The sequence below is a fragment of the Cupressus sempervirens genome, chromosome 1 (genome assembly GCF_028749045.1).
Source record: "Cupressus sempervirens isolate cs-2001-9-10 chromosome 1, ASM2874904v1, whole genome shotgun sequence".
Lineage (NCBI taxonomy): Eukaryota > Viridiplantae > Streptophyta > Pinopsida > Cupressales > Cupressaceae > Cupressus > Cupressus sempervirens.
In genome coordinates, this window is record NC_143118.1 from 527,287,530 (window position 1) to 527,302,203 (window position 14,674).

At 41.6% G+C, this 14,674-nt stretch overlaps 1 protein-coding gene across 1 annotated transcript in view; it reads right to left on the reverse strand.

Annotated features, from left to right (window-relative positions):
* The window catches only part of LOC149578539 (sodium/hydrogen exchanger 1-like), a 179,723-nt gene that overhangs the window by 51,060 nt on the left and 113,989 nt on the right, over positions 1 to 14,674 (reverse strand). Inside the window, exon 10 of the mRNA XM_089829718.1 lies at positions 13,757 to 13,858. Within this exon, the coding sequence (XP_089685844.1) occupies positions 13,757 to 13,858 (102 nt within the window). The remainder of the gene's footprint in view (positions 1 to 13,756; positions 13,859 to 14,674) is intronic.

The window sequence follows — 14,674 nt, forward strand, 5'->3', positions numbered from 1 at the left end:
TTTTCAACAAGGGTTTCTTGAGGATGAAATCCTCTCAAATTGCACTTTGAATCACTGAGATATTGTGATCAATTGTGGTCTGTTTGTCTGGTAAATTATTCTGATTATTCTGATCACAATTTGGTGGTGTTGTATGCCAAAATTTCTCTCTATTTGCTGCAAATTGATCAGAATAGCTGGGTGTTTTAAGTGCCTTCAAAATCTATTACAAGCTATGATTTTTTTGAAGGCCAATTGTCTGAGGACTTTGGCACACATAGGCCTGCTATAGATAGATCTATTTCTATCGCATCACTTTCACATTCATCCTATGCTTGCACCAAACTGGTCTCCAACCCATGTTGCATCTGTAGCCTCTGCTAACATAATACTATCTCCTTAGCTGACCTTGATAGCCACCCGTGCTACTTTCTTTGTTTCCAACTCCTGGTTACACTGAGCCAAGTGTTGCCATACTGCCTTCAACTGGATGATCAGCTCCTCTCGAGCTCTCTACGCATCCACCAAGACAGCCTCATGCCCAACACCTACTCCAAGTGCCTCCTCTGACACACAAACACTCATGCCTACAGCAGCAGCTCTAGGTCTCATCAACTGGTCACACTTCCCATGACTGATATCCGCAACGACTGGGGGTCTAGGGGGCAACACCCCCAGTAGGGTCGAGGGGCAGTGCCCCTCGCCACCAAGACCAAATTAGCACTCCGAAACCCACACAAAACTGCACAGAACACACCATTTCTGTCATTTTTTTCCGATTCCACACTCTTTTTGGCAACTGCTTATGTCTACCCTTCCCTTTGGCATCATGCATTACTCATTCCGAACTATTTCAATCTGTCTTTTTTTTTTTTTTTTGTTTGCTCTTCCACATCCTCTTTCCTACAAACCTGCTTTGTGAATCAGCTATAGCAATTCCTCTTCCTTCACTGATACCCTTCATACGGCTGTCCTAGCTTCTCCCTTGCCGTACGTTGTACGACCTTCTTCCCTTTCCTCTGGTCACCCAATCCATACGGTCTTCTTACGCTATTCCTTGCTTATGTTCTGGGTCGTACGGACATCAATGATTCTTTGTGTTTCGACTTGCCTCAAGACCGTACGGTCTTTCTTTGTATCCTTCACTATTCCACCATACAGTATGGTCTTTTCACTAGAGGTCATACAGTCTATCTTCCGTACGGTACAGTCTAGTACGGTTTCATTTATAAACTAAACAAAAAACCTCAAGGCCGTACAGTCACTACTCTTCACTGTACGGTATCACAGTACGGGCTTATATCTCTAGCCTATGCGAGTTTTTCAAACCGTACGATCATCCTTTTACAATGTGTTTTCTTTCAAGCCGTACAGTCTTCCATTTAGCTCTCCTCTGTCTTTCTCAGGCCGTACGGTCTTCCATTTAGCTTCCCTGTGTCTCCAAGGGCCGTAAGGTCTTTCATTTCACTCTTCTATGCTGGGTCTGACCGTACGATCTTCTTTTATAGTCTCCTAGGGGCCGTACGGTCTTTTCTTAGTCTTCTCTAGGCATCAACAGCCGTATGGTCCTTTCTTTTCATAATTTACAACTTTATTACTTTAAGGTAGTATAGTATTATATATATTTTTAACTTTGCATTACAAAGCTCAAGTCCGTACGGTCATAAAGGAAGGCCGTACGGTCATTAAGGACTCCTTTTTCGATTCTTTCTGAACTCACTTTATTAAAATTTCCTCCCTTTATTATCATTTTGTTATTTTGCTCCATTTTCTGCATACTTTTCATCTGATGATGTTTTCTATAGTCGTACTACAAGCTTTTGTTCCTCCAGAATTCCAATACGTTTTATGCTTCATCTTTCATTTTATCACTTCATACTTTTACAGTTTATCACTTGATTTTTTAACTATATTCGACTTTAATATTATACATATGTACATTATTTACAGATATCTTTTCTTCATTCATTACCTTGCGCACGGATGATCCTTCCTTTCCCTATATATTTTCAACTTTGATCCATTTACGGCATCTGGTATTTCTTTTCCGTCCAGTGTCCACAATTTAATTGCTCCATTATATCCAACTTCCCGTATCTTATACGGTCCAACCCATTTAACTTTAAATTTTCCAAGCCTTATTTCATTTCGTCCATTATACTTTAGTACTAACTAACCAAGTTGAAATCTGTTTAATTTTAAACGTTTCTGATGCCATACCTTCCACCTATTTTGTGCAACTTCCGTGGCCCATGCTGCATAGTTCTTCTTCCTTCGGTACGACTGCTTCCGTACAGATATCGCACCTTCGATTAATGGTATCCGATGGACACATAGTTCTAGTGGTACTTCTTTTAAGTCTTTATACGTCCAAATTGTTGCCTTCAATACTGGGTTCCAATCATCACCTACACGAATGTTCTTCGGATTTTTCTCATCACCCAAGTTCATTGTTTTCACTGTCGGCTCTTCATACTTTGTTGGTTTATCTTTACTGAACGTATGGGTAGGTGTTTCATCCACCTGCGCTTCTCCCTCCTTCAATTCATTGTACTCCTTCGGAAACTCATGGCCTTCTTTTCCTTCCGCGATACTCAAAATATTGCAGCTCGGAAAGACCTCATAATCTTCCATTTGCCAATGTAGCAATCCGTTTACTGAGTCTAGGTCGTCATCAGTTGACCCTCCTATTCTGAGCACCCCTTCATCATCTGGTTCCATCCTCTTTTTCCCTTCGTCATCACTCTCGCCACCGCCTTCCGAGTCCGATGACGCGGCTTCTTCTCCTACCATCTGTGTATGCAAATCGATTATAAATCTCCTACCTCCCTTCTCCATTGACAGGTTGTTCTTTTTCCAATCATGCTTTACCTTAGCTTGCACCAGCCACCCCCGTCCTAGGATGGCATCGTACCCTCTTCTCTTTAATGGAATAACTACAAAATCCAGTAAAAATGGTTGTGTCCCAATTGTTACCGGCTGCACCATTAGAGTGCCCAAGGGTTTTATCCCATGTTGATCTGCTGTAAGTAACTGAAAGGTGGGTGGCCATAGTGTTGGTTGTCCAAGTTTTTTCCAAATATCTTCCGACATCACATTCACTCCCGATCCTCCATCTACTATTGTATCCGTTAGCACCGTGCCCAGAATGCCCATCTCCACCACTGCTGGGTGTCTACCTGTTGTAAGTGCTAATAACATCGGTTCTGTTGCTGCTGCTGTGGTTGTTTCCGTACTATCCTTTGCTTCCTCCGTTACTCTCGAGGACGATGTCATATTTATAATAGCCGTACGCAATTGTGGCATGGTGAGAAGATCATTTAATTTAATTGGCACTTCCATTTGCATTATCTGTTTCACCATGTCTTGTTCCGCCAAGTTTCTTTTCGAAGTTTCAGCAGTGTCATTTACTTGTGACTTCTCCGCTCTCATCTGCTTCTCTATCTCTGTTCGGGCTTTTTGTAACCTCTCCTTCTCTTCTTCCGCATTCGGATATTTTGCCTTCCTCGCGTGCTCCCACATGATCGCCAACACGTTTTCATCACATGTTTCAATACTTAATAAATTTATGTCTTGCTTTGGACATTTTGAATCTTCATGGTCCCCCGGACCACACCATCTACACAGTAGCTGCGGCGTCTCTTTCGTAGTATAGTCCCTCGCAAAGTGACCCCAAAGATTACATGCCCAGCACTGTATCATCGGCCGTCCACTCGCATCATATTGTATTCTACTTCGGCCTCCATTGTTATTGTTATTGTTTCCACCCCTTCCGCCTCTATTATTATATCAATATCCACCTGAAGTTGCATCATTGCCGACGTTGTTGCTATTGTTCGACGCTTCCTGCGTTAGTAACACCTGCTGGTGTCCTTTTGTTTTCAAGTTAAACGGGCACTCTTTCAGGGAATGCCCCGCCACCTGGCAGATGTCACAAAATTGCTTCTTCGGGCATGAACCCTTCGTATAGCCGTCCTCCTTGCAATCCGTACACCATAGTTCTCCTTTTACTGTATCCGAATTTTTTTTCAAATTTTTGAATTCTTTCATCATCCGCAGCATGTCTTTCTGTAGAGCTTTCACCTTCTTGTTTGATTCCTTATCACTACTACTACTCTCCGAAAATGAATCATCTGAATCAGAGGACTTATGTTTCTTCTTCTTACTCGTCTTTTGTTCGCTTTCTAAATCCATGGCACGAGTATATTGTCAGCTGACTGGATGGTCCTAGCGGTTTTTTTGTAGCCGACGGAATGATTGTCGTCGGTGTTTTGTATTTTGTAGCCGACGGATAAATAGTTTGTAGCGGACATAATGATTGTGGCCGACGAACTCCTTCGGGAAGGTTTGGTGGATATTATTTATATCCCGTCTGGAATCATTGTAAATCATCTTTTATCATTGATCTTATCTTATGAAGCATAATGTAATGTCTGGCATATGCGAATATAATTCTTCTATTCTGTTCCATTGTCTGTATGCATTGTTTTAATTTACCATACGGTAAACATTTGGCGCCGTTGCCTTATGAATCTAGAAGGTGGGAGGAATGAAGATTAATGCCAAATCAGCTTAACAAGGATCGGAATAAGGTCAAGGGAAAGGATGGAATCCGTACTGCGCAAGAGTATTTAATTCGGGCACAGCAAGCCGAACGCCGACGGAGATTTCAGAAGATTGCTGACGGAAACCGGAGCGCCGAAGAATTGTTGGAGGAGACTCGGCAACGGGTGGAATTGGTGGAAGAAGCACGGGAGGAGTTCTTGAATTTGTGTTTGCCAACGGAAGAAAATTCAGACGGAAGACAATCAACTCGCACGGCTCGCAGTACCGAGGGAGCACGAGCGTGGAGTGACCTCTTCGTCCGAGATAGACTTCTGCGAGAAACAACTTCAGAAGATCCTTCTTCTTCACCAAGGTTCGCAGCTGTCGACACCTTCGGTGTGGGAGTGCAGACCGCCGATGTGGGAGTTTAGACTACCGGTGTGGGAGTGCAGACCACCGGTGTGGGAGTGCAGACCTCCGGTGTTCGAGTAAACAGCGCAGGACCCAGTAACGCCTCTACCGAATTCCGTTGTGATGGCGGGACCCAAAGAAAAGCTGTCGAAGTTTGAGGGCGATGGTACAGCCGACCCCATCCGACATTGTAAGACATGTGAAACAATCTGGCGGGCAAATGGAATCATGGATGCCAACGAATGGGTCAGGCAATTTCTGGCAACCCTACGGGGTGTGGCGATTGATTGGTTTTCGGATAGGGATCCACAAAAGCTAAATAGTTGGGATAACATTAAAAAGGAGTTCCTAGCGGAATTTAAACTCTTGCGGGATGATAATGAAATCGTAGCAGAGATTTTCAATACCAAACAAGGGAAGCACAAAACTGTTCGCGTCTACGCCAAGAGAGTAAAAGACTTAATAAACAAAATGGAAAGCAAGCCGGCGGACAGATTGCAGAAAAGATGGTTCGTGGATGGCCTACGCTCGAAATTGTGGAGGAAAATGAAAATTGTGCCACCGTCGTCATATGTGGACGCGTATAACAGAGCACTGGACCTTGAAAGTGAGCAGAAGACAAAGAAGAAGGAAACTAGCTCCTCTGATTCTGATGACGATGAGCCTGCCGGAGATGATAGCAGCGACGACGAAGGCAGCAGCAAGAAAGTTCGTGCCCTACAGAAGGATATGGCTCGCATGATGAAGGAGTTTAAAAACATGCAGAAGGAGCCAAAAGGCAGTGAGCTATGGTGCACGGAGTGTAAGACCGACGGTCATACTAAAGGATCGTGTCCAAAGAACCAATTCTATGACATTTGTCAGATCATGGGCCATTCGACAAAGGAGTGCCCCTTTAACATGAAGACAAGAGGATCTCCGTAGGTGCTTCTTACACAGGAGGCTTCCCCGTCAGGCAGTGGCAGAAATACGAATAGTGCAGGTGCCACATCCGGAGGGTATAGGAATAATAACAGAAGGCAAAACAACAACAATACAAATAATAACAATAATAGTGGGAGTCGCAGTCAAACTCAGTATGATGCAAACGAACGACCGATCGTTCAATGCCAAGCATGTAATTTGTGGGGTCATTTTGCGCGGGATTGTACAATGGCAAACACACCGAAATTATTATGCAGATGGTGCAGACCAGGCGATCACGAAGATTCCAAGTGTCCAAAGTCTGGAGTAAACTTGATCACTGTCGGCACGGATGTAGAGGAGGTTTTGGCAATTACATGGAGGCAAGTGGAGGAAAAGAGAAAATTAGGGGAAGCGCAAACGAAAATTGCAAAGGCATCGTCGGCAGGAACATCTCAGTTGAAGGACATCACCAGCACCTTGGCAAGGAACTTCGCAGAACAAAACATTGTACGAGATCTTACAAACGGAGATAACGGTCAAGATAAGTGACCTTCTCACAATACTCCAATTACGGACGGCCATTCTGAATCATACACCGTTTTCGAAAGTAACGGAGGACACAGGAAGAGACAATAGGTAAGTGATGACAACAGACCCAATGCTCCTGGCACTCACCTCCGAACGGCATCTGGCAGTCGTCGAGATGGGGATTTTGAGAAATGTTCTGACAAACACTATTGTCGACGGAGGGTCCGGCGTGAATGTGTTGCCGAAGGATACTTGGAAGAAGTTGGGAAAGCCGATGCTGTGGCCACCTACATTCCAGTTGCTCATGGCGGACCAGCACGAGATCAAACCGTTAGGAACCTTGAGGGCGCAACCCGTAACCATTGGTACGCAACCATTTTTATTGGATTTTGTGGTCATTCCATTGAAAAGAAAAGGATATGATGCTATTTTGGGATGGGATTGGTTGGTGCAAGCAAAAGTAAAACATGATTGGAAACGAAATACACTATCAATGGAGCACGAAGGCAAAAGATTCATAATTGACCTGCACACACAAATGGTAGGTGAGGAGGCAGCATCGTCAGACTTAGAAGTTCAAGGCGACAGTGACGACGAAAGAAATGATGATGAAGGAAAGAGGAGAATGGAACCGAACGAAGAAGGAATATTGAGACTAGACGGAGGATCGAATGACGACGACCTAGACTCGGTGAATGGCCTTTACCATTGGCAAATAGAAGACTACGAACTCTTTCCGAGTTGTAATATGCTAAGGGTCAACGAAGGCCAGAAAAAGGAGGAAAATGAGTGTCAGGAGGAATACAGAGAAGCAGATGACACAAAGGAGGTTACGACTGAAGAAGGGAAGGACATACAATACAGACCTAGAAAAAAGAAAGATCCCACCATTCGATACATGGTGAACAGACCACACAAGAGGAAAAGAACGCATTGCACCATAAAAGTACTTGAAGGGTACCGACGGCAAGGAAATAAGCTAGATGCGCGACGACCGCAGGCATAGTGGGCGACGGAGGTGACACAGAACGGACGTAAGGTGTGGCATGACAAACCTCTCAGACTCAACAGGTTTTCACCGGGGCAATTGGTACTCATGTATGACGGTCGGCATGAAATCAAACAGGAAAGGTTTAAGGCAAGATGGGTTGGATCATATCAGATCCGAGAGGTCGACGACAATCGAGTGATAAAATTGGGGACGTTGGATGGGCAAGATGTACCTCGCGCAGTCAACGGATCCTATCGTGCCAGGGAGATGGCATCGCCATCACCATTGCAGAATGGTCAGATGATTCCCTCATCATCGTCGTTGCAAAATGGCGATGCCTGGAGGCAAAATTGAGGTACCTCTATATTTTTATTTTTATTTTTAAAAAAATTTGAAAAAAAAAAAAAAGTAAAGAAAAGAAAAGAACCGCAGGAGGTGCCTCACGGGCACCTGGCCACGGGAGGTGTTCCGTGGACCTCCTCCGCGGAGGTGCCCCGCGGGCACCTGGTCGTGGGAGGTGTTCCGCGGACCTCCTCCGCCAGAGGTTCCCCATGGGCACCTATCCGCGAGAGGTGTTCCGCGGACCTTTTTCGCGGGAGGTGCTCCGCAAGCACCTGTCCGCGGCAACCTGTCCCAAGGTCCTCTTTCCGTAGGTTATTCACACCGTTTTAAGCTTCTGAGGTAGAAAAAGAAATATTAAGCCAGAGGTATTGTCGGGGTGCACAAAACATGGCCGCGGAAAACAACTGTAGAGAGTCAAAACAGCAACAAACAAACAGAAGCAGGAGGGTTTGCAAAAAAAAAAAAAAACGACGAAAGATTCAAGTTGTTCGGAATGAGTAACAGACGATGCCAAACGGAAGGGGAAGTAGCAGTGGTTACCGGAAAGAGTGTAGAATCGGCAAAAAATGATAGAAATAGTTTGTTCCGTGAATTTTTGTGTGGGCTCCGGAGTGCTAATTTGGTCTTGGCGGCGAGGGGCGTTGCCCCTCAACCCCGCCCTGTACTGCGACAAGGAGCACACCTGGGGCGCTGCCCCAGGACCCCACGGGGGTGTTGCTCCCTGGACCCCCAGTCGTTGCGGATATCAGTCGTGGGAGTCTGACCAGTTGAGAAGAGTTGAAGTTGCTGCAAGCATGGACTTTCTGTGTACCAGAGGCACTGGGAGTAGGTGTTGGCCGGGAGGCTGTCTTGGTGGATGCGTAGAGAGCTCGAGAGGAGCTAATCATCCAGTTGGAGGTAGTGCAGCGACACTTAGCTTAGTGGACCCAGTGTTGAAAGCAAAGAAAGCAGCACGGGTGGCTATCAAGGTCAGCTTGAGGAGACAGTATTGTGTTAACAGAGGCTACAAATGTAACGGGATGAATGTGGAAATGATGTGACAGAAGCAATTTTTTTGTTGTAGTCACTCTGGTAATGTATTTTATTTTAAGAGGGGTAAACGCTTTGACCTGGAGCTATGAACCAGTGAGGCCACAAACGGGAGACCTCATCCCCATGAGATTTGAACCTTGATGGCAAGGATAACAACACAACAACTTAACCATCACAATATGCCACTATTGGCTAGTACTCTGTTAATGTATTTTGTTTGTTAATTTGTTTCAGATATTTTGTAATTGTCGTCCGGAGATGACTTTTCTTTTTGGGGGGGGATGGTGTCAACCGACTGGATGGTCCCAGCGGTGTTTCTGTAGCTGACGGAATGATTGTCGTCGGTGTTTTGTATTTTGTAGCCGACGGGTAAATAGTTTGTAGCGGACATAATGATTGTGGCCGACGGACTCCTTCGAAAAGGTTCGATGGATAGTATTTATATCCCGTCTGGGATCATTGTAAATCATCTTTTATCATTGATCTTATCTTATGAAGCATAATGTAATGTCAAGCATATGCGAATATAATTCTGCTATTCTATTCTATTGTCTGTATGTGTTGATTTCTTTACCAGTATGGTAAACATATATGCATTGGTGTACGATGATGGTGGTACAATCTTCATTTTCTTTTTAAGAGTCAGTCGTAGCCCCTCCACAAACCACCGTTTTTTCAACCCATCCGCTGGTTGACTTTCCATCTTTCCGATCAATTCTTTCAGTCGCCTAGCATAGGTTCGGACTGTCTCATTCTTTCCTTGTTTGGTGCTGTAGATTTCTGCCACTATTTCATTATCATCTCAGAGTAATCTGAATTCTGCTATAAATTCTTTTTTAATATTCTCCCATGTATCAAGTTTCTGAGGACTAGTGTCAGAAAACCAATCTATCGCCACACCCCGTAGGGTCGCTGGAAATTCTCTTACCCAATCATCCTCATCCGTCACACCATTTGCCGTCCATATGGTTTCACACGTTTTACAATGTCTGATAGGGTCTGCTAAACCATCACCGTGAAACTTGGGTAACTTTTCTTTAGGGCTAGCCATCGTTACTTGTCTTGGATTCTGAGGTACTTGTGTACCCGCACTGTTCTGAGCTCCCGCGCTGTTCTGAGCTCCCGCACTATTCTGTGCTCCCGCGCTGTTTTGAACTCCCGCGTTGTTCTATGTTCCCGCGCTGTTCTGGACTCCCGCGCTATTCTGTGTTCCCGCACTATTCTGGACTTCCGCGCTGTTCTGTGTTCCCGCGCTGTTCTGGAAAACAATCTTGTTTCCAACAACTGCGTTGTCTGGTGAAAAGTCTTCAAGTGACGTTCTATTCTCCGTCTGTATCCGTTCGTCCGGTGTATCAGGAACGAAGAGATCCCTCCACGCTCATGCTCCCTCGGCACTCCGAGCCGTGCGAGTTGCTTCCCTTCCATTCGGACACTCACCCCTCGACGTATACAGGTTAAGGAATTCTTCCCTTGTTTCCTCCACCAAATTCAAGCTTTGTCGAGTTTCTTTCAGCAATTCCTCGGCACTCCTCAGCCTACTAGGTGAGTGCACTCCCTCCGTCGGTACCTCTTCACCCCTTCGGTGCCCCTCGGCAATCTGCTCAAGTCTCTGTCTACGCTCTGCTTGTTGTGTTAAAATTAAAATTTCTTTTGCTGTACTTAGTTCATTCTTATTTTTCACCTTATTCTGATCTTTGTTTGGCAAATTCGGCATCAATCTTCATATCATTCCTTCGTTCCAGGTTCGTCTAGCAACAACGCCAAATGTTTACTGCATAGGGTAAGAAGTTCAACACATGTATAACGTGATTCAATTCAGAACAGGTACTTTATTCATGTAGGCACTTGCTGATTACAATGACTACAATGATCAATCGATTATATCTCCCCCTTCCAAAGTCCATCTCAGATGTGTACATATACCTTTCCGAAGGGGTGATTGAAGCGTCACGCACCTGTTCGGATACTACTCTACCTTTCGGCTACACTATACATTTTACCGACAACATTCTTCAACTTGGGCGGCCAGAATTGGAGTTTGTTTGTGACATTGGCTTCCATAATTTAGTGTCACAAAATAATTCTGTTTGATGTCATTAATATCCGCTCTTTGTGGTGATTGTGAATGCCTCAAAACATCACTAGGAAGCTTGAATTAAGCGCTGCGATCTACCTGTATCAAGAAGCGATTAGACAAGAAAGGTCTGCGTTGGGAATTTGGAGGCATTTCATGACTGGTTTGAGTGCCTCAATCATATAGCAAGAAATGCCACCCATCTTGCTTGGCACGTACATAATGTGGTGTTGAGAGTTACAAACTGCTGCCAGAAAACTTGGATGCCATACCAACCAGGTTCTACATTTTAATTGCAACTTATTTGAGAGCTATTCTAATGACTTGCGAATTCCATAATTGCAAGCCACTGGTTCAAGTTTGTCATTGTTACTAGCAATTTATTAGTGTTTCAATTCAGCATTTCTTATATACCTTGAAAATTTTAAAAACCATATATCTCAAAAAATAAAAAATAAATAAATAAATACGTTCTCCAGCATTGCTTAGTGTGATCCAGCAGGGCTCTCACATATATTCACATAATGTGAATTGATAAGTTAGTGCGGCTCTAATCTCCGCTTCCATAGAGAAGTCAGAATTGTCCCTTTTAGCTTATTTAATTCTCATAGGCTACTTTTGGGCTCTGTTTGGAAATAAAGTAATTAAATAAATAAAGTTGTCCAATAAAAAAGTTTCTAGATGATTTTATTCTAATTTTTAAAGGTTAAATATCATAATGTCATTTTATAAATGTACTCAAATAATTTATTTTTAAAGTGGGAACTAAAAATAAAAACTTTCGGGTTAATTCCACAGGAAAAACATAAACAGTGAATTGGGAGATCACTTGCATATGCTTGGTTTTACTTACTTTGTGCAGACTTGAAGCTTCCGGTGAGAGAAATCCTAAGGACAAAAGCCTTAAGGGGATTGGTTTGAATGGTGAGACATCTACCATAGCCAATTTGCAGATGGAATCGCATAGATTTCATGTAGGTGCAGAATGATTGAAGACTAAGTAATTTGATCAGTCTTGGAGGAAAGTAAAATTATCTTGAATATTTGCAAGATCACAAGAGATTGTTATGGTGGGTGCCAAGAAAGAAAACAACTTAAAATTCAGATATTTTATTTATACTGAAATTCTGCCCTGTCATACCAGCCAAGTCCATACCATTCTTAATCTTCGCTGAAACCCTCTTACTCAATTGTCAGTTGAATCAAAAAGTGGTCAATAAAGTCATCAACAAAAGAATCAAAGAACTTTAAGGTTTCCATACCTCAGCCAAAGGATCTCTATACTATGGAGGGGTAGTTGGGAGTATTTTGAAAGGCTTAAAACCCGTCTTCTTCAAACTCATCTTTGTAAGGGCCCACCAATACGGACAGCATTTTGAAAGCTTATCTACATGCTGATGGCCAATTAGGATAATTCAGTATCAACTTGCTTAATTTCTAGATTTTGGTAGGGGAATTGGTGTAGGAAAACTCAAAAATATTATGATATCATTCATTTCGTGCCTGTGTTGATGTTTCTATATCAGATCTAAAGTTTGATGACATTTTAACCCGCTGTACGATTTTCCAACCATAGTTATCAACTCTAATGGTCATATATGATCAATTTTCAGTACATGAGGGATTCATACTTACTTCCTGATAAGGGTTTCAAATAATCAGTCAGCTATCTACAGAAATTGTCAGCATTTTATTTTGTTCCCAATTTGTTGTCCCTTGCTCAGAAAATGGAAAATAGCAAAAATCATATTAAGAAAATAGTACATTATAACAATTTTTGGCTTCTAGAAAAAGTATGTTAATCAAGCTCTTTGCAGCCATTAGTCCTCCTAAAAATAGATAAAAAGTGGATAGAGATAATAAAGAAATATTGAAAACTATCATGTTAATATTGGGTAACAAATTTGTTGTAAGATCTATCAGATTTACAACGCAATTTTGTATACATGTAACCATGTAGGAATATCCTGTATGTTCTATAATTTTTGGGGACAACTTGGTTAGTGTTGGTATGTGAGAATTTCTTGGTTTTAATTTACCAAGACATCACAATCAAATTAGAATTTGTGTCAAATCATCATATTCATTTGTTTACCTTTCACTCATAACATACACAAACACAAGTATATTATTTTTTATGTTCCAAATTTCATGAATTCTGGGGAAAATTTTCTGGTTGAAGTTCATAGGAATACCATTTTGAAAGGCTAAAGCATGTCCTATTTACAACCTCCACATCCAGTAATCAATTCATTTAGAAAGCCTTTCTCTTTCAAGGAAGAGTATAGGTATGTGAGAATTTCTTGGTTTTAATTTACTAAGACATCACAATCAAATTAGAATTTGTGTCAAATCATCATATTCATCTGTTTACCTTTCACTCATAACCTACACAAACACAAGTATTATTTTTTATGTTCCAAATTTCATGAATTCTGGGGAAAATTTTCTGGTTGAAGTTCATAGGAATACCATTTTAAAAGGCTAAAGCATGTCCTATTTACAACCTCCACATCCAATAATCAATTCATTTAGAAAGCCTTTCTCTTTCAAGGAAGAGTATAGGTATGTGAGAATTTCTTGGTTTTAATTTACTAAGACATCACAATCAAATTAGAATTTGTGTCAAATCATCATATTCATCTGTTTACCTTTCACTCATAACCTACAGAAACACAAGTATTATTTTTTATGTTCCAAATTTCATGAATTCTGCAGAAAATTTTCTGGTTGAAGTTCATAGGAATACCATTTTAAAAGGCTAAAGCATGTCCTATTTACAACCTCCACATCCAATAATCAATTCATTTAGAAAGCCTTTCTCTTTCAAGGAAGAATATAAAATTCAAACATCTACAATTATGGATGCATGTATACAGTATACTCAATGGCTGACAAGCCATGACCATGAATAAGCTCTTGAGCTTTTGCAAATAATTGAGTCTTACCTGCCTTGCGCTGTTTTCCATTTATCAATATCCAATGCATCCATGCCCACATAGAGGAAGATGAAAGTTTCAGCAATGAAGGACATAGTTGCAAATGCATGCCTGCATCCATACAAATACTGCAATAAATTTATAAAATAAATACAAAAATAATATTATTCAAGAGCCAATCCATCCTTATATATTTCATCAATGGGAATAATCAGAAAAAAGGAAATGACTGCAAGGAGTACACATCACAAAGAGCATCTCATCAAAAATCAATATTTTAAAAGTAGCCTAATATGTTATATATGGTCATAGTTTTAGGATCGGTTTAAAGGAATAGAACCTTATTAGAAACAATTCCATTCCTAAACTTTAACCGAGGATGACTAACAAATTATAATCAATATAGTTTTTTATTTTCCTGTCCATTAATACAGTTAGCTATGTATATATCTATAAGAATTATGGGTCTTATTAAATTAAAATAGTATTATACATATAAATTTCCTAATATTATATATTTTTATCCTTCAATAAATGAGGGTAGAAGGGATCCTAAGATAGTGGGATACTAACAATGGCACACAACCCAAAATTAGAATATGTTCACTACCAGACACTTTATTAAGCTTGCATAGCGGATATTAAGGAGATTCATGTCCAATAAATTGTTCTGTTGCTATGATGCCAATTGAATGCAATGAGCTAACAAGTGCATAGAGTTACACGACAAAAGCACCAAGTAATGAAGAATACCATAAATATGTAAAATACAATCTCAATTATATGCAGAAAAATTACATGCCTCATGGATCAGTCAAAAATGTATGGAACCCAGTCAATCTATGCTAATTTAAAGCACTATATATCCTATTTCCAAACACTACATATTACATTCCTCCCCTTTGGCCCATCTATCCCTATGACTAC